Consider the following 27,564-nt stretch of genomic DNA (forward strand, 5'->3'; position numbering starts at 1 on the left):
TCACATTAATTAAACATGACTATTTGGATAACACTAAAAAACATGTCACAAATTGCTTACTAAAAATGATGAGAATCTGGCACAAATGCCAAGCAATCTGGGAACAGGACCCAATGGCTTTTTCAACCAGTGCCCTTGTCAATCAAACTCTAAACCCAAGGGCAATTTTCTCATCCTGATAGACTTGGTTCTCTCTTTTTCAATTTTTCAATTCTTTTTTTTTTTTAAATTATTTATTATATTTACTTCATAAAATTTATACACTGCTTGACTGTAAAAAGTCTCAATGTGGTTTACAGAAAGATAAAACAATAAAATCAAGAAAAAATGCAACCATGCTTTAAAAGAAATTGGTTCTGAGTCAATAGTTTTGACAGCCACCACTTCGGGCCCACAATCTGACAAGTGGAAAAATTATCTGAAACATCAAATCCCTATCAGCCCTCTATCCCAACAGTGACTGAATGCCAATAGGTTACAGCCAAATTCTTAATTTTAACATTTCTCTACTCATCCTATGCTCAGGCCTACACTCTGATAACCTCTACGTTAGATTACAGCAACACATTATACAGTGGTGCCCCGCAAGACGAATGCCTCGCAATACGAAAAACCCGCTAGACGAAAGGGTTTTCCGTTTCGGAGGCGCTTTGCAAGATGAATTTCCCTATGGGCTTGCTTCGCAAGACGAAAATGTCTTGCGAGTCTCGCCATTTCCCCCCCGCTCCCCCCCCTTTTTCAAAGCCGCTAAGCCGTTAATAGCCTTTTAACAGCTTAGCCGCTAAGCCTTTAATAGCCGCTAAGCCGCTAAATCGCTAATAGCGCTAATCCGCTTAGCTGCTAATGGGGTTGCTTCGCAAGACGAAAAAACCGCTAGACGAAGAGAATCGCGGAACGGATTCTTTTCGTCTTGCGAGGCACCACTGTATTTTGAGTTGCTTCTGAAGATATGGAAACTTCAGCTGATGCAGAATTCAACAACCAGGTTGCTCACTGGGGCAAAACAGTTGAGCATATAATACCAACCCTCACTTCACTGCACCGGCTGCCAATTAGCTTCCAGGCCCAATTCAAAGTGCTATGAAGCCTTAAGCAGCTCAGGACCACAATACAGTCATACCTTGGAAGTTGAACAGAAGTTGAACAGAATCCATTCCGAAGTCTGTTTGACTTCCAAAACGTTTGAAAACCAAATTGTGGCTTCTGATTGGCTGCAGGAAGCTCCTGCAGCCAATCAAAAGTTGTGGTAGCCCCGTCGGACATTCGGGTTCCAAAAGAACGTTCGAAACCGGAACAATTAATTCCGGGTTTGTGGCGTTCGGGAGCCAAAACATCTGAGTTCCAGGGCGTTTGGGATCCAAGGTACGACTGTACCTCAAGTACTGTCTCTTCCCATATGAACCACCCTGAATACTGCAATCATAATTGGAGGACCTTATTCATGTACCTCCTTCACAAGAGGTCCAGAGGGGTGGCAACATGAGAATAGGACATTTTGGTGGTGGTTCTCCATTTGTAGAATGCTCTCCACAGGGAGGCTCACCTGGTTCCATCATTATATATCTTCAGAAGTCAGGCAAAAAAATTCCTCTATAACCAGGCCTTTGGCTTGTAACTAAACTTTCTTCAGAGGATTGGTGGACCCTCCTGGGCACTTTTTTGTGAAAAGGGGCACTTAAGCTGCAAAGGGAGGGGGGAAATGACTGAAAATTACTTCCCTCCCTGTTCCACTACCAGAAGCTGTACCATCAGCTGAGTGACCTTTATAACAGTGGTGTGGTTATGACTAAACTTCTTAACTTTAAGCAAGGGAATATTTATATATTTTTTCCATAAAAAAGAAATTAGCCTATTACAATAATGTCTGTAGCATACAATCATCTCCAGTAAAAAAAAAAAAGTGCACAGCAATTTCCCTACATTATGCTCTAGTGAATATACATGTAAGATACAGGTTCATGGCACACAAGCAGAGTTGTTCTCACTCTGCCCAAACAAAGGTGATAAATTAGAACTTTTAAAGAATACTAATAAGAAAGCCTAAATCTCAATGATTCCTTTTGAATTAAGTCATGCCCAACATCCTGTGAACTAGGTGCCCTTTTCACCTTACTCAGCACCACCAGCTCTACAGCAGATGCACTGCAGCATCTTTGCCCTGAACACCATAATGGACAAATGTTTAGCTAATGTTTTTACCATCAAGACTCTAGCAGAGTAATTCCATTTTGCAGCACACAAGTGCTTCGTATGATCAGATTTCCATGGAAACCCTTGTGTATTCATGTAACCATAAACTCAAACAAATGAGCAAGATATAGTTGTAATAATATGATGTGAAGCAATGTCAGAAATAACATCTACTACTAAGACACAATCAGACTAAACTATTTTGTGTTAGATTAAGATACTCTTAAGTGAAGGCAGCTGCTGTTTTTCTCATCTCCCTACTCATATTACAATACCCTCAATAAATTAAAAGGGCATACAAATAATTTAGACTATTAATTGTAATTTGAATGCAGCGACTTAACTCATCCTAGAAAGTAGTCAGAGTGGCATTCAGTTTACATAGGGTAAAGGTTCAAATGACCCAATTTACTATGAAGGTGGCTTGATCTGGAGTTTTTTTAAAGTTGTCTGTTTCTACTATAGCTATCTCAGTTGCTTATTAGAAATCAGAAGAACAAAATTAGTGTCAAAAGTGCATAGAAAAACCACACTTTCAGTGTCTCAACCAACTGACCCCTCCTACCTCTAAAGACTGTTCTGTTGGCAAAAGTGGCTTTTGAAAACAGCAAAAAAAAGGAGAACAGGTTTACTATGAGTTGAAAAAACAAACTTACTTTTTCAAAACTTTCATTAGAGGTAAATAGTATCTAAAAGTAGCCATTAATTTTAATGGGAATAGCTTTGTTTTAATTTAATTGCAGAAAATGCTTTATCTGCACTTTAGGACAGAATGTAAAATGCAATAAAGTCATTAATTACGAAAACTAGAATAATCTTAAGGAAGAAGCTAGTCTTACTTTTAGAGTTTTTCATTTAAAGATGCACTATATAAAAATGTAAAACATTATCCCACTTAGAAGAGGGATAATAAAATGAAAACACTTAATCATTATTTAATTTTATACCTTTTAACTTACAAAAATATTACAGGTGTATCTGCAAAGTGGTCATTACTGTATTTGAATTGGCAAAAGGCCTTAATTCTACTCATCATCTCAGCTTCTTAGGTAATGAAAAAGCAATCAGCTGGAAATTTATGAGACTTCACGAAGTCCAAAAGGCTCTGTTGCCTTATTTGTTGTAACATGCTTGACAGCTTATTTTAAAGAGAAAAAAACCCTATAACCTAGCTTTCATTGTACATGTAAATGTTGTTGATTAAACAACATTGTATGCTGGTTTCAAGACTTAACAACCAAGGAGAGAAGTATCAAGTTCACAAATATTACCCGTTGCTAAGCCCCAACACAAGCTGACAAAGATCTATCAAAGGGATAATAATGAACGATTGTCAGTAACGTTGAAGGAAGTCTATAAGAGGATATGATTATTGTTGTAATGGTTGGTTTCTGATGTTTTTGTTTTTCTTTTTCTTTTGTGTATGTCTTTTTTTTCCCTTTCTTTTTGAAAATCTCAATAAATATTAAATTTAAAAAAAAAAAAAGACAAAGATCTATCAAACAACCTTCTTCAGAGAATGTCCTTTTCCTCATACCAGATACTCGTAGAAAAGAATCAGCACAAGTACCTTCTTAGCTTCCTGGATCAAACCAACCAACCCTGGTATTTGTGTCCTATTTGAATAACTAGAAAGAACAGACTCAGATAATTATGGAGTAACCATGCTGGGAGTATCACAGGGCGAGATGAATCAATTAACAACCATTTTTAAGTAATGTAAAATCTGCCCTGATTAACTGAGTAAAGATTTTTTAAAATAACAATACTTAATATAGGTACTTATTAAAAAATTTAAGAGTATGTATATTAGTAAAACATCTTGATTTATTTTGTTTAGGCAGAATATTATGCCAGAGGTAACCTGGGTTGCTCCAAAAGCCTTTATTTGTTGTTGTTGTTGGTTTTTAAATGATCGAGAAAATCTCTGAACAATGGAAAAAGCTCACCTAAAAACTTTTCAATGATAAAATAACTCATTACTATACAACAATGATCACTGCATCTCTCTTGTTTTTTTAAGAAAACAAAAACACCCCAGATTCATGGCCAGAAACTATAATTGAAGTTCTTCCTAACCAAGGATCCTTAATTATTTCAGCCATAGTGATAGATTTCTTTACTAAACCAAGATGCCAATAGATGATACTCCATAACTGAAAGGGTTTGAGTAGCAAGAACCCTTTCAATAAATGAATCCTGATGGCAGATTTAAAGAATGGTTTGACACCCTATATAAGGACCCAACAGATATTTTTTTTTAACAATTATTTGTCAAAGGCATTAAGATTACAGAGCAACACATGTCCAGGGAGCCCATTATCTCTGTTGTTCACATTTTTTTTAGAACCAACAGCAAGGTTGAGAAGAACCAACCAAAGGATCCATGGATTTAACTTAGGGTTGAAAGAATTCAAGATTTCACTGTATGCAGATGATGTAGCATAATTTTTTTTAAAATCAGAAACATCAATACAAAATACATGGACTTTAATAAACACCTTTCAAGCAGGATCCAGTTACAATATCAATAATACTTAATCAGTGAGTTGCAGAATAAACCCGACAACTCAAGTGATAAATATCTTCTACAAAGACTTTGGATTTCAATTAAAAATAGAACAATAAAATACTTAGGGGTTTTGTTGCACCCACATTCACAAATAACCACTGATTATAACTACAATAATAAAAGCACACAAATAGATGATCTTAAAAGGTGGCAGACACTACAACTTTCTTGGGTGGGTACAATATCGGCTATCTCTATGAATATTCTACCCAATCTGCTATTCTTACTATCCGAAACTTAATTCTCTACAGAAGAAGATACTAAAATTTATATGGTCAAATAAACCAAACGGGATAGCAAATAAAGACATATCAGAAAATAACATATAGAGGCATTGGAATACCAAACTTAATAGGATATTATCAGGCAGCATCTTAACAATTCTCGATTCAGCTAGTAGGAACTTTACAATACACAATTAAGGAAACACTTTGGTATAAACCTAAGAGAAAGAGACATGATCCATAGGTTTAGGCCTCTACAAAAGCAATTTATAAACTCTGGTTTCATGCTTGTGGTTCGAGGACCCGACCCCCGCTTAGTGGAATGAAGACACAGGACACGTAAGATAAGGTTAATGGGCAAGAAAAGGCCACAACTTTATTGATTACAGCAAGTGAAAAGGTATTGGCTTAGGCATTGGATCACGGCAATTGACTCCACCCACTCGGAGAGGGGTGAGCCTAAAAAGGGGGGGGGTTATTCACCAGTAGGTGGAGCCTGTTGATGCTAATTCAACTATAAGCTCTCCCCTGATGTCACCGAGGGTCGTGCCATGGCCCCCCGCCACACAGGCATCGGACAGGATCCACAACCGCCGGATTCCTTTAACAGAATACCCCAAATTGAAGGCATAGGCGATGGCCACACCTAGCCCTTCCACACACCACAAACACATTCCAATCCCTAACCGCCACCCGAGCCCAAAAGGCTCGCCGCCAATACCCTCACAGCTGTAACCAATCCCTGATACTACATAAGGAATAGTTAAGTGCTATATATTTTAATTCACAAAACTATTTGTTGAGCCTTTAAAGCTCAACTCTTTAAAGATACTCTTCCTTCGAGCCCTCTCACTTCACATATCACCCTCCACCCTCCAAATATTCCTCCTGGAATACTGTGCCCAGTTCTGGGTATCACAATTTAAGAAGGATATTGACAAGCTGTAATGTGTGCTGAGGATGGTAACCACAAGGGTCTGGAAACCAAGCCTTATGAAGATCAAGGGAGCTGGGTATGTTTAGCCTGGTAAAGAGGAGATATTATAGTCAGTGGGTTTTTTTCCAGCAGGAACTCACCAGAACACTGTTCCGGCACCGTTGCAAGAGAACAAGGGAGATGTTCATAGTGAGTTCTGGCAACTCTTTTTCTAGAAAAATAGCACTGATTATAACCATCTTCAAATATCTAAAGGGATGTGGCACGAAAGATGAAGCAAGCTTGTTTTCTCCCGCTCAGAAGGTTAGGACCCATACTAAAGAATTCAAGTTACAAGAAAGGAGATTCCAACTAAACATCAGAAAGAACTTTCTGACATTAAGAGCTGTTCAACAGTGGAACGGTCTCCCTCAGGAGGTTGTGGACTCTCTTTCACTGGAGGTTTATATAAAGATTGGATGGCCATCTGCCATGGATGCTTTAACTGAGATTCCTGCATTGTACGGGGTTGGACTAGATGACCCTCAAGTTCCCTCCCAGCTCTGCAAGTCTATGAAACAGCTCTGTACTGAAGCAAAAGAAATGCACAATGTTGGTCTGAAGTGCATATATATGATTTATCAGCATATTATTTGAAACAATTAAAGGAACTTGTAAATGAAACTACAGGGTATGATAATCTTTCTTTAGACATGTTAAAGCACACATAATGTATTTTATAGTAGACACATTTAAGCCGTTTTAATACTTTGAAAATCAAGATATGTCTCTTAGGACAGCAAATAATTTAATCTGATGAATGTAAGATTTCCATGCAACCTTTTGCATCTTAGAAATCCAACTTAATTTACGCATTAGTTCAAGTTACCAATACTTTCTAGAAGAACAAAGGATAAAATATAGAGTAAGAATACAATCATTCCTGGTTATTTTAGAAATCCACATCCTGAATGACTTTCAAAGATGTTTCAGCTGCCATTTCACACGTGTAAATTTGTATGGTATTTGTCATCATCTCACATTTAAGTATTCCTTCATTACATTTATGTGAACAGCGTATTTGCTCTGGGGATTGGAAGGGCAAATTTTAGATATTTAGATATTTTATTATTCCCTGTCCATTTTTCAGCTCTCCCTAGGCTTCCTATTATTGCTCTATCCACCCTACTGTTTGCATTATCTGCAAATTTAATTAAAGTTCTCTCCAGCTTTTTCTGCAGATCTCATATAAAGGACTTAAATAAAGTTGGTTCCAACATGGATCCCAGAAGTACCCCCACTAAACATGTCAGGGTAATAATATATTGCTATTCATTACCTTTCTTTTAGGTTCCCCCAATTTCACTTTATAATAAAAACAAATTAAAGACTCCACTTATTTTGACCATCCACATTAACAAGTGCTACATGATAATATTACTGCTTTTATTCATAGTTAGCTAGGAAGTCATAGTGGCTGTAGATTGAGACCACAAATCTAAATGCAACCCACCAGCCATTTGATTGATAATGCACCTCTATTTGCAGTTAAAATAGGGTTTAGGCTATGGCTGAAGAATTGCTGCTGCAGGACATGGCAAAAATGTGCAATGATATATGTTATATTAGAATCCACTCAGACCATAATACATCAGGTAGTTAAACCTGTTGTTGATTATATTTATTCAAAATATTTATGCAGTTATTTAATAAAAAATGGGAAACAGTGTTTCTATATACTCAACCCCCTTTCCTCCAGGTATCTAGAGTACCAGTCCTTTTCCCTTGCTTCCCTTTCATGCATTCTCTTCTAGAGGTCTTCCTCATTCCGACTCTCCCCAACATTCAATATCTCTCTCTCTCTCTCTCTCTCTCTCTCTCTCTCTCTCTCTCTCTCATGTTGTTCTTATGCTTCTATCACTCACTTTGTTACAAAGAGGATGCCTGGGTTCATGTAAAACAAGTTTAACAATAGATATAAAGATCAAATCATAGAGAAGTAGAGTATGTGTGTTTTGCTCTCTTAACCCTGGTTCCTGTATTATATTCCAAACTAGAATTTTTAAGAAGAGCCATAACTCAGGGGTAAAGCATCTGCTTTGCATGAATAAAGTCTCAGGTTCAATCCCTACATCTTCAGGTAATACAAGGGAAGAGTCTCTATATGAAACCCTGGAAAGCTGCTACCAATTATTGTGAGCAATACTCAGCCTAGCTAGACCAATAGACTCAGCATAATGAACAGATTATAAACTAATTGATAGAACTACATATGTAATTAACAGTCATGCACATCTCATCATTTCAAAGCTGCATATCTGTTTGTAATCTTTGCAAATAATGCAACTATATCTACTCTCTTCTCCACTGTATCTTCCAAACTAAGATGCGTGAAAGGAAGCTCAAATAAGAAATTCATTCCAACTTACTCATACTTCTGCTGTTATGGAGACTATGTGTGTGCTTTTACATAACAGAGTGCAATAGCTGCTACTGTGCTTGAGGTGCTTTGAGGTAACTTATGCCAAATAGATTAAGTTTATGTGGGAAGACAACACCTGAGGAATGAGATGTGGAACAAGGATAGGCTGGATCAAGTGCAAGTTTAGCTGAGACAAGACAAATGGCAATTTAGGAAGAAACACAATATCCTCCAATCTAGTGGGGCTTTCTTCAAAGCAGTCTGTAGTACAGCATAGTGGGGAGGGTACAGATAGAAGTTGGTATTTATTAGGAGAACTTCTACTACAGGCAAGTATAAAGCAGCTCACTGGACCACATCCTATGGTGGTCACAATCCAACCAAAACCCTGTTGGCATCCATCTGTCTTAAGAGACAATGGAGTGCACCTCTGGGGGTGACGTTAAACCACTGGAGAATCAAAGCTGTATCCTGTGTGGTTTTTGCTGCATTAGCAGCACCTAAGTGATTTCTCTGGGGCACAAGCCTGGACAGTGTGTATGGAAGTCCTAGGCTGCTCAGACAACATGCCCCCTCCTCAACCTCACTGTTATGGTCCAAAGGAAGGCAGAGTGATTTGCTTGGCACCAGGAGTTGCCAGAAGGAGAAATAGAAGGCACCATCCAACTCTCCTTAGCCTTTTCTTCAGTTTATAGAATCATTTGTGTTAGAATATACAAGAAGTTGCTGCCCATCTTTTAGTTGATCAAAACGGTTTTAAGAAATGTAATCAACTATACATTACTGGAGAGTATTTTTGTGTGGTACCTGCACATATAAAAGGTAAAGGTACCCCTGCCCGTCAGGGCCAGTCTTGACAGACTCTAGGGTTGTGCGCCCATCTCACTCAAGAGGCCGGGGGCCAGCGCTGTCCGCAGACACTTCCGGGTCACGTGGCCAGCGTGACAAGCTGCATCTGGCGAGCCAGAGCTGCACACGGAAACGCCGTTTACCTTCCCACTAGTAAGCGGTCCCTATTTATCTACTTGCACCCGGGAGTGCTTTCGAACTGCTAGGTTGGCAGGCGCTGGGACCGAACAACGGGAGCGCACCCCGCCGCGGGGATTCGAACTGCCGACCTTTCGATCGGCAAGCCCTAGGCACTGAGGCTTTTACCCACAGCGCTACCCGCGTCCCTGCACATATTATGTGTACACAAATACAGTGGTACCTTGGAAGTCAAACAGAATCCATTCCGGAAGTCCGTTTGACTTCTAAAATGTTCGGAAGCCACGGAAGCCCCATCAGATGTTCGGGTTCCAAAGAACGTTTGCAAACCGGAACACTCACTTCCGAATTTGCAGCATTCGGGAGCCAAAATGTCCAACACGCACGGTGTTCAGGACTTTATTCATTCAAAAAAATGCACCCACAATTACAATACAAGTAGAAATAGTTTTGTAAAACTAAAGACTTTCTAGTCATTTAATAAAATGTAGGACAAGTAAGTAGAGAATTCCTATGACTCACTGAAAGTGTACTTGATAAAAAGGCACAGCTCAGATGTAGGTGGATATGATATTCCCTCCTGCATGATATCCTTAATCATAGCTGGCAAATCTTGTGTCTCTTAATTTAACTACACAATTATAATGTTTCCAGTTTCACCAGGGGACAAAGGCAAATAAACAAGGGGCAATAAGCTCTGGAAGAATCTAATGTCAGCTAAGATCTCTACACAATGTTGTTAAATCCTACCTAAATGTATGTTTAATTTCACTGTCATGGAACTGTTAAGAATGCAAATATACTTAGTTTTGCTATTAGACTTCTACTCAGATTTTATCAGAAACGTGTTTCTTTCTCTATTAATTACAGTGAGTTGCAAAAATGGTAACCAGTAATATTTTTGTTAAAGGTAGTGACCCTCCTCTTGCTCCTACTTCCCCATACATATATTGGCTATTAACTGTAAAAAAATTATATTACTATACTTGACCACCTTTCTTATCTCAGCAACTGTTTGCTCACATGCAAATATTCACAGCAGGATGCTATGAGTGAAGAGTCATTTTAATTGTGCCTATGGTACACTGTGCATGTACAGTGCCTGCTTCCAATCAAATGTGGGACCCCTCCTACGGCTATAATTATAAATTACTTTGGAAAGTCATATTGCTCTTAGAGCCAGTTTGCTACACATCACAAAAGATTCCTAAGCAAGAAATGAAACAACACCCCCATTCAGACAATTATGTGCATCACAGTCACAATATTTTGTACATCAACATCCCTCTGCAAGTCCCCCCACCCCAAGAAACCCAAATCCTTTGCAGGGGTCAGCAGACTTACTTAACACTGTAGGCTGTTTTCCTATGGGTAAGAGGAAAACTGCCTCAAACTGAGCAAAATATCCTTATACTAGTTGAGCGCCACAAATCATCCTGTATGATACAACTGTTGGTCCCTCACCTTCTGGAAAGACTTTTGGGTGGCAGAAGAGCGCAGGGAATTTCAGGGGAAATGGGAAGGAGAGATTACTGAAAAAGCTGCCTTCTGTTCACACAGGCATTGAATACAAAATTCCTCAAGCTTACCTAAACATAGCACTGCTTTAAATGCTTCCCATGTTGCTGTCTTTCCCCTAGCATTGTCCCTAACAGTGTCCCCCACTAAGAAACCACATTAAAATAACCATAGGAGAGTAAAATGTAACTTTTTGTTTACAGTGTCTACCTTCTCAGCTTCACAGTTATACCAGGAAAAAATACATAAAATTATACAGCCGTGTAATACACTGAGCCAAATGCTGCCATATTAGTATTTGTCATAACATATTTTTATATATTTCCTAATATATTCCTGTTCATCCAGCCATAAGTAAATGTGCTAATGATTTACGCTACAAGGAGAAAAGGTATTTTGCTGGTCTTATTCTCATCATCATTACGCGAAAGAAAGAAAAGAAATAAGCTTGGTTCAGATGGAATTCTGCACATGCCCTGAGGCTAAATATATAATTTGGCTTTGCTCTGAACAAAGAGAATATAATTGTGAAGGACAAGGAAAGCCATTATTGTGTAAGTCTGTGAGAATCCCAGTAAATGCCTGCCATAATCAGGAGGTTGCATCTGGCCTCAGTTAATTCCAGAATCTAGTAGCACATCTAACTCAAACAACACTCAAATCAAGTCAAACAACACTCTCAAATCAGTCAGTAATCTCCCACTGGGAATAAATAGCCTACCACACCCTAATTAAAGAAAGCATACTTCTATATTCTCTGAGAAATGAGAATGGCATAATTACCTCTCCTTGTGCACAGCAGCATGTCCTAAACAGTATATTGTTTTTTGCTTTGTTTTTATATAGAGGCAAATATCCAACTAGGTTGTTTAGGGGCCAAAACATTTAATCGGGCTGCTGGTGCCCCACACCCTTAATTTTAAAATATATAATTTTTTAATATAATATATATATAATTTTAATGTAAATTGTACTTATTTTAAGTGTGTTATTTTTGTAAGCTGCCCTGGGACTATTTGATGAAAGGAAGAATATGTTGGCAGGTAATAAGTATATAATACAGCCCCCTCCGCACCCCAGTCCAAGAACAGAAATGAGAGGGAATCCACTCGCCCCTAAGATTCCATGCTATATTTCAAGGGTTACATATACTCCTTTGAATCAGGGTGCATGACAAGAGATTGAGCAACACATTTTAACAAGCAAGAATAGCTATAACAAATGTTTGTAGAGACTTATGCAATGAATCTGTGGTATTTTTCTTCCTGAAGGATTCTACTTCTTCTTTTTTATTCATCAGCTATAGTGGAGAGAAAAACACAAATCTACCTACCAAGGGGCATGCTGGAGAGTTTCCTAATCCTAACTGACTGGTAGAGAAAGTTTTACTCCAGGAAGAGGACTCAGTGTATCAGATCAGCAGGGCATCATTAACACACTGACAAGGAATACTGACAGAATGTTAATGACATTAACACCCCATCAGCTATCAACACCTGGGATTTCCTCAAAGCTCATTATGGAGAAATAATTCACTTAAAGTATGTTGAGATGCCATTCCTGCACAGCACATTTCCCTTTGCAGTCAAGTCTAAACGAGATGAGGATTACATTGCTGCCTTATAACCAACATTAAAATCTGAACATATTCTACACTACAGCCTTCCCAGAAGTGAGTGAAAGGGATAAAAAGGCCAAGATAGTCTTCTCTGCTAAAATGTCATAGTAAATAAGGAGAGGGCTTGATGGTTTTTCTACAGATGTATTTCTTAACACTTAAAAGGGTTTGGGATGAATACTTCAATGTCTGCTACAAGGAAATACATCAATCGTATATGATGTATAATGAGTTGGACCCAAATATTCCTGCCCCCATTTCATTGGAGGAAGATTCCTTCAACTGGAGGAAATGAATCTTCACTTTAAAGCATATCAATCAATAAAGTCTACCTCAGAGAATTATTTAAGAATGTATCTGATTACTCAAGTTCTTGTACTTGGATCCAGACAACTGTTTTAGACACCCTCAAATACCTAAGCATATCTAGTTTTCTGCTAACGGTTTCATGATACATTAGATTAGGAGTTGTTTTTTGTTTGAAATTTGATGCTGGGTCCCAGTTATTGTAAATATGACAACCACTTTTAAGAATCTTGATTGACAATAGAATGGCTTATTAACACTACTTCCCATTATGATGCTCTATCACCCTGATATCTGGGCACCTAAATATCACCCTCTATATCCTGTTCAGGGCTACAGGCTTCTTGGAACAGGAGCCTTACAGTGTTGTTTGGGGTTTGAAGATGACATCATTTCAGTTTTATTTCCCAACTTCACTCACTACATGCCTTGGGACTTGTCTTGGGACTACAACTCCCATCATCCCTAGCTAACAGGACCAGTGGTCAGGGAAGATGGGATCTGTAGTCCCAAAACATCTGGAGTGCCAAGTTTGACTACCCCTAGGTTTATCTAACTAACTATGTTTGATGTCATAAGCCGCACTGAGATGTCTTGGTGGGACTGGTCAGAGGAGGAGGAATATGATGACAGTATGGAACTTGATCATGGGGAGGGGCCCACCAATCTTGTAGGTGTTGACCTTATCTCTGGGGAGGGTCTGAGTACCTTGTTGGGGGGAAAAACCTGCCTCACTGGGCATCTCAAGCTTCAAGGAAGAGCTGCTCAAATTGGCCCCAGTTTCACCTCCTACCAGTGAAGCATTCCTCCTCAACCTCACAGATGTACCACAGACTACATTCAAGAGTGAACAGTGTCAACCTCACCTCTGTCTCCAATGATGTGACGCCAGTTGTTCTGGTGTTAATACTCGCTTGCTCAGTCCCATGGTTCAGGAATCAGACCCACTGAAATGAATGTGCCCACCCAGTTCTTCAAAAGGAGATCTAAAGGGGCATGTCCAGTGTTTGGGGAAAGTCTTAGCCTACACCTAGCCATGAACTCTACAGCTAATTTACACACTTTGTAACTTGATATATGTTTGGGTATTCTGGAATAATACTTTTGGAAATAATTGTACTGAGAGTCTGAGTACTATGCCCACAAATGGGAGAAGTGCAGCTTTTCTACTTGCTTTCCCACTGTGGAGATAAGAGTATAGCACGAATCGAAATATCTGTTGCCCTTTTCAATTATCTGAAATATCTTCTCCCCTTAGAAATATAGCAATAGTTCCAAATCTATGTTGGATTTCAATTGTTTTGTTTTCCCATTGGATATTAATGTTCTTATCCAAAAGTATATCATCTCACAAACTAAAAGACTGAGGGGGACAGTTAATTTAGTGCAATAAAAACTAAATGGTACAGTTTTATTTAACAGTGCCTGTTGAAATGCGTAGCATTCATGTCTCAAGTTTTATTATTGGTAATTACAAAATTATGCAATTATCACACAAAGATCTCTGACTCTCATAGTGCAACTGGTAAGTTGCAATGCAGCCTCTCTTTAAGTAATAGAATAATGCAGAGAAATGAGCTACAAGTCATATATAATGACTTTACTGGTGGATCAGAGTTTGTACAGAAATATAAAAGCAACACATGGTTCCAACTAGTGAATTAATTTAATCATTATATTATTTATGTATTTAAAGATCAGTTATTAGGCTCTGTGAAATCCTAATATTAAGTTCTTTGAAAATATTTTGCTTTTTTCTTTAAGAGAAGCACAGAATAAAAAAGCCCTCACAATTTAATGTAATTCCTATCCCATGTGGACAAACAGTTACACTTTGGTGACAATAATGAAGAATAACCAGCCATCTGTAACTTGCTGATATAGAATGCAGAGGACTTTCATTTTAAAATGCCTTAATTACCTGCAGAAAGAGAGAAACAATATAAGAAGTCAAAGCCAAGTTCACAAGGCTCTGAAATTGCTTTTCTTTTTCTAAATTATCAAAGCTAGGCTTCTCAGTGTTGAATGTTTCCAGGATGATTTTAGCAGAAGCCTTATTAAAGGAAGAGTTTGCTCAAGCAGAAAAGCAGGAAGAAATTGCCAAAATCCTGGTGGCAAACCTAATTGAGCTTCCATTCACAGAACAGAAGCATACCTGCACAGTCCATCCCAAGAACAATTTTATGCAGTTAAAGAGGAAAATTGTGAGGTGGTCCACACGTCAACAAAGAATCACTGAAGTGAAACATGACATCCTAGTAACCATTTTCTTTTGCCTTCCGATCCCTAATCTAAAACAAGAATCAAGTAACACAGCGGTAGTTACTGGCTACATTTCTGCATAACCCCTGCTAACAACAGATTCTAACAGATTCTAATAAAACAGTTTCACAGAGATGCCTGAGGCCAAACTGTCAGAGAGGTCAGGGCCGGGGCTGGACCACCTATGATGCGGACTGAAGCATCCACCTTGAGTGATGGAACCCTGCAGAGAAGCGCTGCTGCCAGGGTCACACAGTTGTGGTGACTTCAAGCAAGATTTTATGAAACTCTTGTGAGATCTTGCCAGAAGCTGCTGCCACTGTACAACACCAGTAAGCAAAGCTTTGCTGGGAGTAGGTGGGGGCGCACCTAACACTTTCACCTCAGGCAGTAAAACAATATAGGCTGTCCCTGGTTTAGGCTGTCCTATTGCATTTTGCAGGTGAGGGCTCATACATATGATTAAATGCTCCTACATAAACAAAAGAACAAGAACAAAAAAATATTAAGAAAGCTCATTTTCTATGTATGTGGATATTTTATTTTATCAGGAGAACCCCTACCGGCAGCATAAGTGGTGGTGTCATCCAGACAAAGGTATAATTCCTCAGTGAGAATTAAACCTAAGAACACTTCTTTTCCCAATACCTCCAGGAAGAACCAAAGGTGGCCATGCAGGCTTCACATAGCTAACTTCCTCAAATGAATGCCAGTATCACTGCATTTCAACAAATCCTGTTTAAGAATATACAGCACCTCAAATGTTACTGTTTCTGGATCATGCATTGCCACAAGACAGCTCCCTGGTTTCAAAAGATATGTGAATTACAAAAATCAGTAGGGATGACTATTCATTCCATTCCATCAAGCAACAGCAAATGAGAAGCGGGGCGGATCCATTTTCTAAAACTGTTTCCATTCAAGCTGGTCATTAAAGGTAAAGGGACCCTGACCATTAGGTCCAGTCGTGACCGACTCTGGGGTTGTGGCGCTCATCTCTCTTTATTGGCCGAGGGAGTTCTGAGACTCTCTGAGGGAGATTATTCTAGATCTCAATGAACCAGACCAGGAACTCCTACTGTCACAAGCATCTTCCATACTCATCATTCCTAACCTATGCAGAAGGGAAAAGGTGCTGAAAGCCTCAATCTCAATAGGAAGTGATCTGACCATGACAAGGGAATGATGTCAACAATATCCTCCACCTTCAGATCACCCTCTTCCTGCCCAGTTGAGAAAGGATCGTATAGTGTGTGACCTGCCACCTGCATGTGGCCTGCGACCTGTTGGGAAAGCCCCATGATTATCATGGCATCCATGAACTCTTGAGCCACCCTAGAGCCAGTCACCTCACCATGGGTGTTGAAATCCCCCAGAAGTAGTAGTCTGGGAGTCCCCAACACTGCCTCTCAGACCAGCTCTGTCAGCTTAAGCAGGGAGACTGCTGGGCAGTGAGGCAGGCAGTAAACCAGCAGAATCTCTAATCTGTCCCAATTGCCCAACGCTAGGAACACACACTCTAGATACCCCACGAAGTGGACAGAGAGCCTGGAGAGAGAGATGGGATGTCTATACACTACTCCCCCTCCCTGACTCTCAGGTCAGCCCTGAAGCTTCACTGAGTACCCAGGTGGGCACAGTTGGGCAAGACCAACTCCACCTTGCTCAGTCATCCAGGTCTCAGTGATACAGACCAGATTGGCCCCGTCATCCACAATCAGGTCATGAATGAGGAACTGACCTTGTATTCAACAGCGGCAGCCACATACCAGAGGGCTGGCTGATATAACAACAGCATTTCCCCAGTTTGGAGGAGGGGCTGGCACATGGCACAATCACTATCTGCCTGTGCTATGTGTCTCTCACCTGGCCTGCCCCACCATACCTCCCCTTACTCTGAACGACCATGATGCCCCCCCCCGCTCTTCCCCACTCCCTTCTTCCCAGGCATATCCCGCAAAAACCCCTCAATGTAACAGTCTCTTCCTCCGGCCCCAACACCTAAGACCTCCATTGAAAAAGCCCTCCCTGAATCCCACCATACTGGGCAATTATTGTCCAGTTTCCAATATCCCATTTTTGGGCCAGGTCCTGGAGTGTTTGGTAGCATCCCAGCTCCAGGAGTTTTTGGAGGATGCAGATTATCTATATCCATTTCAATCTCGTTTCAAGACTGGTTATGAGACAGAGACAGCTTTGGTTGCCTTGTTGGCTCATTTGCACCAGGAAGTGGAAAGCAGGAGCGTGTCCCTGTTGGTTCTGCTGGACTTCTTGGAGGCTTTTAATACCAACCATCATGGTATCTTTCTGTGCTGCCTTAGTGGGATGGGACTTGGAGGCACTATTTTACAGTGGCTCTATTCCTTCCTAGAGGGGTGAATCCAGAAGGTGGTGCTGGGGTAGTCCTCTTCAATAACTTGGTCATCGGCCTGCTGGGTCCCTCGGGGTTCTGTTATTTTTCCCATACTATTTAAACATTTACATAAACTTGCTGGAACAGTTTGTCCAGAAGGCTGGTGTGCTGTTTATATTGTGATTGTATGTTTTTAATTCTATTAATGTTTGTTTTTTAATTATGGTTTTATCTATGTTATATGCCATTCTTTATCGGTAAGCAACCTTCAGTCCCTGTCAGGGAAAAATAGATAGATGATAGATAGATGGATAGATAGATAGATAGATAGATATATAGATAGATAATGGTGATGATGATGCCACCAACTCCCTCCCCTAACTCCTGTGGAATGTACAGAAGGCTGGTGAGAACAGCAGGGATTTCTCTAATTTGCACTGGGGTTTTTGTCTATGAGAAAAATCACATTCCCTGTTTTTCTAAATCTCTGTTAAGTGTGATGTCAAGGTAAAAAACTATATTGCCAGGTGTAATCCATGACTAAGTGCTATTTGCTCCCAACTATTTGGTGCACTGATTTGTGGAAGACTATGTACAGGTTGGAAGGTGGTGGTGCTGAAACTTTTATTCTTTCCCTTGCAATATTTCCGCAGTATCCTTTGTAGAAAGGCACCAGCTAGAAAGCAGGCCTCTTTTTTCCTTTTCCTATTTTGGCAGGGAAATGTAGAAACCTTCAACAACTATCTGTAGGCAGTGCACCCCAGAGAAATTTCACTCAAAAATGATGAATATTTCAGTGTATTTTGCCTCCTTTGTGTTTTAAAGGTACACTCAAGGGGCAACCACCACATGTCTGACCTAGACTCCCCAAAATTCAACAATAATAACTGCAGCGCATGCAGATATATAAAGTTGTTTGCATTAAACATCTTTTTCAAGTATTTCTTCAGTATATGAAGAATCCATAAGGCAACAAAACAAGAGCCTGTTATTAATGGTAGTAAGCAGCAAACTAAACTACGCATTAAAATGTGACATCACACAAATACTGTTTCTATCCTGTCAAATTTGTTTCAATGTTATGGTATAATTAATGCTTACAGGCAACAATAAAACTAAGACAACTTTTTTTTTAAAAAAATGCAATGACCTATACTTGGCATCTACCTTTCAGGCTAGAGGTGTGAAGAAGTGCAATGAAATAAAACTATTTTATTAGCTGTGTTTCCAAGTTTTCAATTGCCATTGGACATAGGTTAAATCATAATAGTATAAAAGTAGCATCACTTAAATAGTAAGAATTTCTTACCTTACTTCTTTTGTTTCAAAACTAGGAAGGTGGAGCAGAAGTCCCAATTAGGTGACTCTACCTTGGACCGCAACAAAGTAATCAAAGCAAGTTGTCACTTTCAGTGCTGTCAGACAGACTGCTGCTACACAGCTGTACTTCTTCCCAAGTGCATTATTGAAATATTGCATATCTGACCAGTAAAAGGAACATAAAATAAACCAAAAGCAAAACAGATGGAAGACTGTGGACTCAGCTATACAGCTGCAAATAAAACATTTTAAGTGTGTTGTTGTAAAATGCACTATACAAATGTATCACTAGATGGCGATGGTGAGCTATGGTGAATTCAATATATTTTTCAAAACTTCTTTAAAAAAGCATTTCAGTGTTTTTTATGTGTGTGTAGATTCCATCTGTGTCAAATGAACCACATTAAAAACCTGCTTTCTGCAATGCCAATCCACAGAACATTATTATGAGAAACCTACAACACATGCAATTCTAGCACACCCAGAATCTTCCCTTATCAGAGAAGGTAAGATTGATATAGGCTCTGCTCACAAGCCTAGTATTTGCACACTACCTAATGCACAATAGTTTGGTGTGATGTCTTAACTTACTACTAGTCATCCCCCAACGACACAAAATGGGAGGAAATGCATTTTGTGTAGTTTTTTCATGCAAAGCCTGTGCACAAAAGATTCATAAAAATTAAGAATATAATGTAATTTGAATATTTCACTAGCAAACAAATACTGGTATTAATACGGAAAGGATATTATCATCTTCTCAACAAATTTATCATGCGGATCTTCTGTTTTAGGGAACTTCTTAATATCATTTTCCAAACGCTGTATCTGATGTTCCATGGAATCGAGGTTGCTTTTAAGACTCTGAGCTGAAACTGAGGGAAAATATGATAACTCAGAAACCAATTCTGGGTGTAGGAAAGAAAAGCAGTGTCAGAAATAAAATCCTTGAAAGCTGTGAGGATAATTCCATTAAAACGTGCTCCCATTTTTCTGAATTACTGCTCATAAAAGTTCTATTCTTCATGAAATAAGTGAGAATATATAATATAATATACCAAATCATCATGTTTAATGTGAGAATGTCACCATTTTATTCTGCCATTAGTTCAAATTAATCCATTTCTATTCAAATTTATTGATAGAAATGCTAATATTTCATTCCTTTAAATCTAATTTGTAGATTAAACAGCAACTAAGGTTCAAAAGAGATTCTATCTTAGTAATGCATATAGTTGGTTATATAAATGATTTAGAGAGAACTGCAGAAGAGCTCAAATATTTTTCTTCTTGCTCTGTAATATTCTGTATAGGCCTGTACCTATATGAGCTTCTTTCCTGCACACATTTTTTAAAACATTGAGATAATACAAACTACTGATGCTTAAATTTCAGGTAAGCAAAAAAGGACATGCAATCCATGGGGACCACTTTTTAGTACAACAGTATATGTTACTCAAAGTTTTATTAAACCATATTTGAGTATCTTTCCCTCTCCCCTTTATCTGTAAGTGATTATAGGTGACCTTGTTAGTTCCTTATATACTGGGGGTTAGGTTAGAGAAATGGCCTCTTCGCTACTAACTGGAATTGGCTTTAAGTGCAGGTAAGCTTTGTTCACCATAATTGGTTTCAATTAGTGGTACAGAGACCATATTCTAAACAAAGAACCAATAAATCTTTAAAGTTAGTCACATGTATAACACTAGTAGATCATGGACTGTTCCTGCATTATTTTAAGAAACTGGGAGTGAGGCAGGTTAGCAATGAGGCTGGTCTACAGTCATGAATGAATACACTCTAGAATCTGGAATAGATTCTATGATCTACTCTGGACATACAGAGAGAGCAATGCAGAAAGTGCTTGCTAATGTCACTGATACTTTGCTTCACTGGTAGAATACCTTGACAAAGTTAACACACAAGGAGGCAAAAGGAGATGTCATCAGTGAAGCAAAACCTATTTCCTAAATTTCTGAAAGTGATGAGGAGGCAGAGACAAACACACAAGGCCTCTCAGCTTTCATTTCATAACAGAAGTATAACTCTAGCCCTCACAGTTTCATAGAAAATATTTTAAATGTTATTGTGCCATGTAACCTACACAATATTTCTCAAAACACAATGACTGTACCAGAATGTAAATATTACATTTGTGAGATATACTTATGATACTCAAACTGTCAATATGAATATGAAAGGGGCTTGAATTACAAAAAAAGAAAAAAGAAAAAAAAAAGAACAAGGGACAAATAGAATCTAAGAACACAAAAGTTATGATGAAAGACTACAGGACTTTAAAGGTTTCTGCTCCAGTAGTGCCTAAGCTAGTAGCAGGGTAGGTGATCAGTGATTATGAAATTCATTTACAAAAGTATTTGGTACTGTTATCATAATCATCATCACACCATCATTACTAATTTATATTGTATTATCAGTGGAGCCTCAGAGAGCATAAGCGTACAATTTTCTGATCCAGGAAGCTTCTGATCGAAAATTCAGCACAGGGTGGGAAGGGGCACAGTAAGGAAAAGGTAGTGGAAGGGGCTGAGCTGGGAAGCAATATAAGATTGTTTCAGTCATACAATATAACATTGTTTTGATTACATCTTCTAAGAGTGTGTGTCTATGTGTGCTCACAAAGTCATGCTTGTGTACAAATGAAAACAACAACAAATAACCACTTCATGGGTGGAATTCTAGCATACTGGCAGGAATTAAGTGGGCTACTAGAACAAGAACACATTTGCTTGTAAACAAATGTGTTATCTGAATTGCTGTCTTGTTAGTGACCTTAAAAACCCCTGCTGCATTTAGGGAAACTGAATGCTGTTTCCCTCCTCCCCACTTTCACCCCAATAATGACTTATTTCAAATTTGACAGATTATTGTCAAAATGAACAACTTTCATATCTTAAAGGACATATTCTTGCAAGTTGTGTATTAACAAAGGCAAAAGGACAAAGACTGAATAATTGTATTCTGGTGAAGAAGAAACAGTGCTATTGACAAAGCTTTCCACAATCACAATTGTAATCAGTAAGAGCTTCTGTTATTAAATTGCCCATTTTGCATGACCAATATGGCTGAAACATGTTCAAGGAGCATCTGTTATTTATTTCAAAAGCAAGTATAAAGCATCCAGAACTTTCATCTACCACACGAAGTGATCCCACAAAAATAATATAATCAGCAGTGTCCAATAATCATGTTGATTAATCAGTCTTGATTAATCATGTTGTCAAGTGCACTAGAGTAGGACTGAGGAATACTTCTGTGTCATGTGAGTGAAACATATATAGATCAAAAATAAATTAAGCCTGACTTCAAATATCAAAAAGAGCAAATAAAAGCCATGAGAAAGAGATATGGGGGTCACAGCAGAAGTTCCCTAAAAATGTAAGTTAATAGTTCTACTGCAGTGAGAAAGCCAACCTCAGTACCATAAATTATTTAGAAAAGGTGTTGAAAATATAAATGGTTTTATCAATAGTAACTACATGTCTTAGTATGCAATATTATGCAGTTCCAGACAAAACAAGTAAGATGAAGAAAGGCATTATTTGTTTCATTTATACTTAATGCTCTACATGGTGCTTCCTTTAAAAAGTGCTCAGAAACTTCAACTGGTTCAAAGAGCTGCAGCTGGATTGTGGAGCGGGGCTGGTTATAGGGAGCATTTGACTCCCTTGTTACAACAGCTGGTTATGAGCTATAAAGCCCTATATAGCATAGGTCCAAGCTATCTGAAATATCCTATTCTCACATAAAAACTTGCCTGAGTTCAGGGGAGACCCTTTTCTTGGTCCCACGACACTCACAGGCACACTTGGTAGGGTCTTAGGAGAGGGCCTTTCTCGGTAGCTACTCCCAGACTTTGGAACTCCCTTCCTAGATTGGCTCCCTCTGTGTTTTTCTTCCACCGGTAGTTGAAGAGCTTCTTATTTCAACAGGTTTTTGGGAACTGGCTGCTTTTAATGAAATGGCTGGTGCTGTTTTTACTCTAATAAAACTATGTTTTAATAGCTCTTTTATATTTATATATAGTTTATATATAAATCTTTAATTGGTTTTCTTAATAATGGGTTTCCCCCTGTTTTTAGCTGTCCCTATTTTATCTGTCTCCTGAGATATCTCTACGTGGGACAAGAAGCTACAGTTAGAACTGGATATGGAACAACTGATTGGTTCAAAATTTGGAAAGGAGTATGACAAGGCTATATATTGTCTCCCTGCTTATTTAACTTATGTGCAGAATTCATCATGCAAAAGGCTGGGCTGGATGAATCCCTAGCCGGAATTAAGATTGCCGGAAGAAATATCAATAACCTCAGATATGCAGATGACACAACCTTGATGGCAGAAAGTGAGGAGGAATTAAAGAACCTTTTATTGGATGAAACGGTCAAATCAGCTATGATAAAATGGGCGCAAGACATTGGTTATAATATTATGTTTGCTGACTGGGAACGGTTATGGACCACTGGAGTGAAATTTACGGCATGTAATGCCCTAAAAGAAAATATTATGAAAATGATATACAGGTGGTACATGACCCCAGTCAAGCTTGCAAAGATATACCATTTGCCAGATAATAAGTGTTGGAAATGTAAAGAAACTGAGGGAACATTCTTTCACCTTTGGTGGACGTGCCCAAGGGTCAAGGCATTCTGAGAAATGATATATAATGAATTGAAAAAGGTATTTAAATATACCTTCCCTAAGAAGCCAGAGGCCTTCCTTTTGGGCATTGTTGGCCAAATGGTGTCAAAGAAGGACATAACTTTTTTTATGTAAGCAACAACAGCAGCAAGAATACTCATCGCAAAACACTGGAAGACACAAGATTTGCCCACTCTGGAAGAATGGCAGATGCAAGTGATAGACTACATGGAACTGGCAGAAATGACTGGCAGAATCCGAGACCTGGGAGAAGAGTTAGTGGAGGAGGACTGGAAGAAATTTAAAGACTACCTGCAAAAGCATTGCAAAATGTATGAATGTTAAAATGATGCAGGATATAAAGATAATATGGCATTAGTGATATAGTTTGAAAGGAATATGTAAAAAATGTTTCATAAGACTAAGGGTAAAGATAGAATAATATTATGTCAAATTTAAACAAATTGATATAAAGGGAAAAATTGGAGACATAATAGTTGAAACGTATAATACAAAATAAGATTTGAAAGAGGGGGAGGCACTGCTGAACAAGATTTTGTAAAGGGGAACACAGAAAAGGGAGATGTGAGGGAGTCTGGAAGGAGGGTTCAGAAAACAATAAGTAAGAAATTGGCTTTTTATCTTTTTTATGTCTTTTTTCTTTTTGCGTGTTTTACTGTATTTTTCTGTTTTTCGTTTGAATGTGATGGTGTTTTTCTTTTCTTTTTTTTCTTGTTTCGAGTGTGAAGTTTGTTTTATTGTTTAAAACTTTAATAAATATCTTTTAAAAAAAAAGAACCTTTTATTGAGGGTGAAAGAGGAGAGCACAAAATATGGTCTGAAGCTCAACATCAAAAAAACGAAGATCATGGCCACTGGTCCCATCACCTCCTGGCAAACAGAAGGGGAAGAAATGGAGGCAGTGAGAGATTTTACTTTCTTAGGCTCCATGATCACTGCAGATGGTGACAGCAGCCACGAAATTAAAAGACGCCTGCTTCTTGGGAGAATAGCAATGACAAACCTAGACAGCATCTTAAAAAGTAGAGACATCACCTTGCCAACAAAGGTCCTTATAGTTAAAGCTATGGTTTTCCCAGTAGTGATGTATGGAAGTGAGAGCTGGACCATAAAGAAGGCTGATCGCCGAAGAATTGATGCTTTTGAATTATGGTGCTGGAGGAGACTCTTGAGAGTCCCATGGACTGCAAGAAGATCAAACCTATCCATTCTGAAGGAAATCAGCCCTGAGTGCTCACTGGAAGGACAGATCCTGAAGCTGAGACTCCAATACTTTGGCCACCTCATGAGAAGAGAAGACTCCCTGGAAAAGACCCTGAAGTTGGGAAAGATGGAGGGCACAAGGAGAAGGGGACGACAGAGGACGTGATGGTTGGATAGTGTTCTCGAAGTTACCAGCATGAGTTTGACCAAACTGCGGGAGGCAGTGGAAGACAGAAGTGCCTGGCGTGCTCTGGTCCATGGGGTCACGAAGAATCGGACACGACTAAACAACAACAACAAATTTTATCTGTAAGCAGCCTTGAGTCCATGTCAGAATATTATTCTGCCTACTCCCAATGTCCTCATAGCTGACTGAAAGGAAACTAGATAATCCATTTCATCCAAGAGTAACTGGAGTTGATAAACTAATTACCACCTTCTTAATCATCCCAAGAATGGAACATTAGTGACCGGGCAGTAGCTACTGTAGTCCTCTGAGTCAAATGTGGGCTTCTTTGTGAGCAGACACATTACTGTTTCCTTATGGCACCTCCCGCTCCTCCTACAGTGATGAGTCAACCACACATTGAACCCATATAGTCAGTCACATGTGGCTTGCTCTGTGTAGTTAGGAAGCCAAGAATCAAGATGGTCTCACAGCTCCAAATCTCTTGCCCACATCGTCAGATTGCAAAGTCTGAAGCATGTGTATTGGGCTTTGATAACCAGAGAAGAGATTTGTATTATCATCCAGGAACATATCTATGCTTGTTGACTACAAGTTGGATTTAGAAGTATGTTTCAAAGTGTGCATATATATGCACGAACAGAAAGAGGAAGAAAATACTTCAGTGACCGTGAATGGCAAGACACACCCCTGGTGATGATGAAAGACAGGTTAAGAATTCCTGTCATACCATAATTTTCTCTTTATCAAGTCATAGAAGCACAAATAATTCATAACTAGCTTTTAAACAGGTGATTGTTTGAGGAGCAATTCATCCTTGCAAGTGTCTGGAATCCAGGAAAGGTCATAAGCCTCATTTATTTGCTTAGACAAGTAATTTACTAGACTCTTATGCATTCCGGCTGCACAAATAGCCTACAGAGAGAATGAGGAGGCGGGGTGGAAAACATCCTCCTCCCTCAGATTATCTAGTGTTGCCAGTACATGAGCACTCTAGTCCTGGGTACTTCCTGAAAGGTTGCTAGGGTCAATACTAAGTAATAAAATGTTTTTCTGTGGCTGAACTGGGAATCCCTGTGAGAATGTATAAATACAGCTGCAAGGGCTAGAAGATCCTCTGAATACTAGTTGGAGAAGAATATTACAGAGTGCAGACAAGATGACCAGCAAGGTCTGCTTATATTATATGCCGAGATAATGGCTAATGTTGAACTACATATTATTAACATACAAAGAGTCCAGAACAGAGCATATGTAATTTTAAACTAATCATCAGGCCACAGTTTTGAAGCATGGAAATAAGTCTCGTATTGATGTACTCCTGCCCATCCCTCTTCTCCCTGATTTGCATTACTGTTTAGAAGGTAACTACAAACCCATGTTTTGACAGTTCAGATGCAATGCAAAAAATTATTTCATGAAAGCAATTAGTAGGGATTAAAGGATCTGTCAATTTTTGTTCATTTATTCAGTTCACTACATTTCATAAACAATTTGTGATTATTTTTATCCTCATGAAAATTCTTCAGTATTTTAGTTTTTCTGAAATTTCTCCTAATAAACACATTTTTCATGCAGTTTGGACTAATGGACACATCTTTGAAAGCAATTTCCCCTAATATGATGTATTTCTGTATGAACTAATGTATTTATTTTTATACACACTGTTCTCTTTTTTGGGGGGGGAGGGGGGTTGTATACCTGATTTGGTAATTTTGAAGGATGACTGTGTTTCAGTTTTCATGTTGTTTTGGAAAGTGCAAATTTTATAGATTTGCCTTTAAATGTGGACTGCTTCAAATTCCCCCTAGCATTAGTAATTAATCGATGTACAGGATGGGAAAAGGGGGCATGTAAGTTCTTTTCATGGTTTGGGGTTATGTCTAAATCACACCAGTACTGTCAAAAGCGTGGTGGGGGGGGGGGCGACGACACTTTCACTAACAGGAAAAGAATGACAATAGGAAAAAATATATATGAATTTGCAGATGCACACATTTTTGTGTTGGCTGATTTGTGGACCCCTGAATCTCAAATCAAGCAGTCTAACTACAACAATAATTGCTTTTTCAACTTATTTAACACATTTCAAAAATAAATGCTTTAAAACATAATTACCATACTGTATCTATTTGCATTTTTACAAGCTTCCAGCAACAGACTAGCAAATATTTGAACTAATTATGAACTTTACAAATTATAGATGCACTTTTTTTTCTGAGGAAATGCATACACCAATTAAACCATGAAACTGATTTCCAAGAGACATGGAAGAAACACTATTGTTCAAACAGCTGAAAATGTACAGGACAGCACCCTGAAGGGTAGACTCTAGGGAACTGGCTAGCAGAACACACCACTGGATCTAATTAGTGTTTTTATCCCGGAAGGGGGTTTAAGTCCAGGACGTAACTTCCAACCCTAACTTTTCAGGAATATGTCACTTGCATGTATTTCACACATTTTTACCAACTAAAATTTTATTTTGCTTTTCACAATAGAGGAACAATCATTAGGATCCCAATTTTTCATAACCATGCTGATTACACCAAGCTTGAAATTATATCAGATGACAAAACTGAACTCCTAATATCAGATATTGTGTTACTGTAACTTTATTATCATTGAGTTTTGAATTCTGTATTTTTCGTCCCATAGGACGCTCTGTCCCATAGGACGCACCTAGTTTTTTTTTGGGGGGGGGAATAAAGGAAAAAATGTTTTCCTTTATTTCTCCCCCAAAACCAGGTCGGGGAACAGCGGGATGGCGGCGCTGCGCCTCCCCGCTGTCCCCCGAGCTTGT

At 38.8% G+C, this 27,564-nt stretch overlaps 1 protein-coding gene across 7 annotated transcripts in view; it reads right to left on the reverse strand.

Moving 5' to 3' along the window:
* Positions 1 to 27,564, reverse strand: part of DIAPH2 (diaphanous related formin 2) — a 348,598-nt gene that overhangs the window by 143,964 nt on the left and 177,070 nt on the right. For all 7 annotated transcript variants that reach the window (XM_077922409.1, XM_077922408.1, XM_077922407.1 and 4 more), the window contains one exon: positions 19,438 to 19,563. In XM_077922409.1, the coding sequence (XP_077778535.1) occupies positions 19,438 to 19,563 (126 nt within the window). The remainder of the gene's footprint in view (positions 1 to 19,437; positions 19,564 to 27,564) is intronic.

The sequence above is a fragment of the Podarcis muralis genome, chromosome Z, assembly GCF_964188315.1.
Source record: "Podarcis muralis chromosome Z, rPodMur119.hap1.1, whole genome shotgun sequence".
Taxonomy (NCBI): Eukaryota; Metazoa; Chordata; class Lepidosauria; order Squamata; family Lacertidae; genus Podarcis; species Podarcis muralis.